Here is a 5,645-nt window from a genome sequence, read left to right on the forward strand (position 1 = left end):
CAAGAAATTTATTATTTCATAATATTATAGTTAATAAAGATTAATAACATTAGGTAACTGTTAAGTGTTATTAGAATTGTTAATATATACTCCAAGTTTTAGCAGCCACCACAGACAATAAGTGTTATAATAAAACTAATAGCTTTAAAGATGGGGTTTACAGAAATTGTATTAGGTTTACATATGAGTAAATATGTTTATTGCATAATAATTGGAAATAATTGGTAGGATATAACTTATGGGGTAATTTATACGTTAAGTATTTGCATTCAAGTTTACAATACCAGAACTGTATTTATACGAGCATAAACATGAGTTGAATAGTAGGCTATTCAAAATTAGATCGGTACCTTTTGAGGAACTTAAAATGAACCCAATTAGGACATTTTGGTTTTACAAATACAATGTGCGTAAGCTAGATTGCACTACAAATGAATTTACATTGAGTATTTTTACATATGATATATAAAAACAAATATACAATTCGAAATCTAGTTCTCGACGAATTTAATCAACTATGATGAGAAAATACACTTTAACTTAATTCATTTATGTCACAACCAACCTAAAAAACTATTTTATTGAAGCAATCTTCACAAATTAAGTAGTAGAGAAAAAGGAAAAGAATAGGCCCATCCTCAAGGGTGCTAAGTATCAAGGAGTACAAAAAAGAAAAGAGGGAAATAGAAACAAACCTAAACTAAGTGCATCACAAGTGGATTACTAGTTTTTTCGTGGGGTGCAAAATGTAATAATCGAAACTTTCAGTGGGAAGGTAGAAAATCACCAATTCATAATTTTTCAGAAGTCTTTATCAGAAAACGAGGGTCACTACTATCGGCGACTGAAGCAAAACATCGCCCGTAGTATTTCGTTACTGCAAATCGTAGATTACTCGGCAGACAAAAAGGTAAAATTTGAGCTTCAGTTTTTGTTCAATTGTGTCCTTTATTCATTATAATTGCATTTTTTTTTTCTGTTTTCGCTTCCTAATTTGTATAATTTTTTTTTATTAAATGAAATTGACTCGAATAGAGCGAAATGGATATAGAGGATTTGTATAGTCAATCAAACTAGTTTCTTGGGAATTGAGGCGTAGTTTGTTGATTGATTGATATATTTAACCTTTTACTATTAATTTCTGTCAGATCTTGTTCCTTGAAATTGTAGATAATCACAAAATTACACACTTAGGCATGTGTTCAGGAGATTGAATTTGTTGTAGGTTTATATGTTGTGCTTTTGGTGTGGGAGGTGATTAGGGTTTTCGGTTTATTGGTTTGACTTAGCTATGACTGATGATGTTCAGCTTTGATCTGTGAGATAGAATTGGAACTAGATAGGAAACCATCAGCTCTCATTTTTTGATAGCTGTGGTGTCCGGGCCATCTTGCTCGCACATAATTCCATGGTATATTTGCTACCTTCCTCCAGCAATAGGTACCAGCTGTCACCAAGGCTTAGACAAGGCTTAGACAGATGGAAAACAATCACCTTTTTTTTTTTGCCTTCGCTAGTCCACTGGGATTTGAACATGAGGCCTCATGGTTCTAAGCCCACTTCATTGACCACTAGGCCACACACTTTGGTGTTAAATATCAGCTCTCATTTTAGCCTCCGGGGCTTAGTTCAAGTGGCAAAATATTGAGGGATTTGTGAGTCGGGTCACAGGTTTGAGCTTCGCATCATGCGAACTAGGCTTGGTATTTAAGTGATGAAGGGTAGAAGGGCGGGCGCATTATCTTTGAGTTTTAAAGGCTGCGGTTGGTCCAAAGGGTTAGCCCCAGACGTGACGTCAAAAAATATCAGCTTTCATTTTGTGGGATTTTAGAGAAATTACTTGTAGTTTGTCAATGAAACCACGAAAAATTGTTGTTTTTTCTTGTGTGCATTAGAATACCAATGATTATGTGCAATAAAATGGATGAAATTCTTGGACTAGCTCGTTTTCAGTAGTGTATTTGGTTGGGGAAAAAATATTCATGGAAATTTTGAGGTAGGCCCGAAATAGAGTAAGATAGATATAGATGATTCATAAAGATGGGATTGAGGCTCTGTTGATTGTTTGATTGAAACTTTGGAGTTGAGTCTCAACTTTGTTCTTATTAGGCAGAGTCATTCTAGGTCTAGACATGTGAGAGTGTGACCTTTTGATCAAAAGCCTCATTCGATCCTGAATTAGATTGCTGAATCCCTAACCTTTTGCTGTTTTTCTGAGGGAAATGGCTGGCAATATTTTGAACCTTTTTCAGGCTAGATCTTTCACTGGTTACCAATTTTTGTAAGTCCGTGGAATAAAATGGTAATAGATTTTATGTGATGTTGCTTTTTAAATTGAAAGAATTACAAAATGAGGCGTGTATGTCTGGTCCCCTTTTACGTAAATATAAGAATCCGTTTGTACAACTCCGAGACAATCTGTATAAGAAAGTCCATCAAGCCTCCAGAAATCTAACCAACTTCTATATAATTGGGTATCTCCACTTTGCACCAACAATGTAAAAGAAAAGGTGAACTTTTGGCCCCCGACAATGGATTCTCAACCCTTCATTTATTTTTTAGTTACTTCTGTCCTTAATAACCAATAAATACAAAAGGGTGTGACCTTCCCAACTACTTTCTGCCTTCCTCCAAGTTTCCATCATCCTCCAGTGTGCTAGGGTGGGAGCATGTCTGCTCTGTTAGCTGGTTAGATGTTTGATTTTATTTTCATTGTTGCTGTGTTTAGGACTTTCTTGGTATTGATGGCATCCAAAATTCAGCAACTGCAATCTAAGGCATATCAAGCTTCACAGTTTCTTGCTAAGCATGGTACTGGCTACTACAAACAGTTGCTGGAGCAGAACAAACAGTATATTGTAGAGCCACCTACTGTTGAAAAATGCAATGAATTGTCCAAGCAGTTGCTATACACGCGTCTTGCCAGGTTATACTCTCTTTAGCCTAGTTACTTGATATTTGTTGCTAAGCTTTTAGGATAAATTTATTGTATTTCAATTAGGTACACCACAATGGTCTATTTGCAATAATGCACAGTGTGTGTATATATATATTGGTACGTGTACTCTGGAACTGCATCTTATAGTTATTTTGATTTGATATGGTTTTGAAGCTAAGTTGCTCGGACTCGGATGCGGGTATCTGATACGGGACGGATCCGAGTATCGGATTCGGCAAAATCTAAATTTTAAGATTCGGGGGTGCGGATCCGGATATGGATACGGGTGCGGGGATTCGGCTAAAAAAAATAGAGCTATAAAAATATTGTAAATTTTGAGAGATATTCTGTGAAAAAACTTACATGAATATTGTAGAATTCAATCTTTCACTCTCCAAGATGGACATTATTCTTTCATTCTCCTAAATCTGTTTTATTTTTTATTTTGAGAAATCAAAATCTCTATTTTTCTCCCAAATTTGTCGATGGACTCCGGTCAAAGTGTCTGAAGTCAGTTGATCGTATCCGGGACGTATCCCGCTCCCGTCCCGGTCTCGTATCGGGACGGGGACGGCATCAAAATCGAAGAGTCCGCGCAACTTAGTTTTGAAGTGAAATGTTTTATGCGTAATAATGTGCATTATATGTTTTTTGGTGTTTGTGTCAAAACAAGTAAATAATATAGCTATAATCATAATCCCAGTAGATAATTATTTATAGACATAGTCATAGAATTCTCTTGTTAAAGATTATTATTGGCAATTACCTACAAAAAATAGATTAGAGATAATTTCAGAGACCTCCCCTCATGTTTCGCTTCGTCACACTAACTTCTCTTAAGGCTTACCTTCCTTATTTTGATTTTTTTTGTAACAATTCTCGTAACTTATTTGTCATTAATAAAAAGAATTATAACTTACCTAATTTACCCTTAGTAATACACTCTTTCTTTTTTTTTTAAAATAAAAACCATAACTTCATCAGCTTCTTCTTTTGGAGAGTCTATTTTTCCCCATCAAACTTGGTAAAGATGCTACCGGAAAGCGTTTTGTCACCGGAAACAAAAACCAGCAAAATATTTTGGTAAATGTAAAGCTATGGAGAAGAGTTTTTATTTGGTAAAAGTAAAGCTACTGTTAAGAGAACACTTCTTGTTTCAAAAGAAGAAATGAATTACTCCACTTAGTTCCGGTTTGCGTTGCTGCAAGAACATATGTAGGTTTATTGATTAAAGCAATTGTATAGCTTGTCAAACTAACACACGGGCTTATCTGATGTGTAATGGCTTTATTTTTATAAGCAAGGAGCTAATGTCACAGAAGCAATGTTGAAAGTAAAGACAATCCTTCCACTGGTTTGACAGGAAGAAGAATGTGGAATGGAAACTAGCATTTGCAGAGTATGAAGGAATTTCCAGCGAATTTGTTAATGAAATAAAGTATTTATAAAATTATTAAATAAAATAATAAAAGATACAAGGGTAAATTAGGTAAGTTATAATTCTTTTTACTAAGGATAAATAAGTTAAAAGAAGTGTTACGGAATAATCAAAATAAGGGATGTAAGCGTAATTTCGTAAACCACAAGTGAATTTAGTGTGATAAATCGAAACGTGAGGGGAGGTCTCTGAAATTATCTCAAAAGATTACTATAGGCAATTTTAGGCGCTGTGATAAAATGTTATTATGTGAACTAATCATTCCGCATGTAATGCAACCAAATTTGGTGGCCGAAGACATCATTAGTTGATATGCTTTATTTTAACCCCCATTTTGCTCCCATGTCTGAGATTTTATGATCAGTTTTGTTCTAATTGAGCCAAGTAGAGTGGCATGCATCTTTACATCAAAAATATTACGAGTAGCTTAGCCATTATGAGTTGCATTTGTTCTTGATAATTGTAACCTTTTTTACTCCCTCTGCAGCATCCCTGGCCGTTATGAGTCATTTTGGAAGGAAGTCGATTCTGTCAAGCATATGTGGAGGAATAGAAAGGAATTGAAGGTTGAAGATGCAGGCATTGCTGCTTTGTTCGGCTTGGAGTGCTTTGCATGGTACTGTGCTGGTGAGATAGTAGGAAGAGGATTTACATTCACTGGTTACTATGTCTGAGATATCAGTTTCCGAAAATTTGTTTGGTCAAATTGACAACTGTGAGGTCTCTCCTTTTATTAGCGTGATTTGAGTGACAGGAAATTCATACCAGGTTTTGTTTCTGAAGAAAGTTTTTGGATCTGAGAAATCAGTGTTTAAATTGATGCAATAATTTACTAATTCTGGCTCATCTTTTTCCCACCTCAATGGGGAGGCTTAGATTGAAATTTGTAATAGTAATTTTATCTGTTGAATGATACTGCTGCCCATGACAGTACGTGCGCTTTGTTAATGTTCCTTTTGTTGATATGTGGATACCTCTTGGTTCCATCAGTAGAAATAAGGCAAAATACATACTTTACCCATCGACCTTGTACTCAAATTTCTCTTACACACTTGTTAAACACGAGAATAATATTACACATTAAAACTTTTAAAAGTGTGTCAATTATACATCTCTTTTGCCATGTGTTACACGCGTGTATTACAAATAAAAGAGGCGCGTGAAAACTAAAACATTCATCTGAAAGTAATTTTTTTTTTAAATTTTCCCTTTTTTTTAACTCTTTCCTTTAAATTAAAGAAAAAAAATATAACCCATGTCTTCTCCCCC

At 34.9% G+C, this 5,645-nt stretch overlaps 1 protein-coding gene across 1 annotated transcript; it reads left to right on the top strand.

The window, feature by feature from the left end:
- Positions 1 to 793: 793 nt before the first annotated feature.
- LOC107791581 (uncharacterized) lies at positions 794 to 5,339 on the top strand. Its single transcript, XM_016613668.2, has 3 exons — positions 794 to 910; positions 2,729 to 2,926; positions 4,864 to 5,339. Exons 2-3 carry the CDS (start codon positions 2,745 to 2,747, stop codon positions 5,048 to 5,050), a joined length of 369 nt encoding a protein of 122 aa, XP_016469154.1. The 5' UTR covers positions 794 to 910; positions 2,729 to 2,744; the 3' UTR covers positions 5,051 to 5,339.
- Positions 5,340 to 5,645: the final 306 nt, after the last annotated feature.

This window comes from Nicotiana tabacum, chromosome 8 (genome assembly GCF_000715075.1).
Source record: "Nicotiana tabacum cultivar K326 chromosome 8, ASM71507v2, whole genome shotgun sequence".
Taxonomy (NCBI): domain Eukaryota; kingdom Viridiplantae; phylum Streptophyta; class Magnoliopsida; order Solanales; family Solanaceae; genus Nicotiana; species Nicotiana tabacum.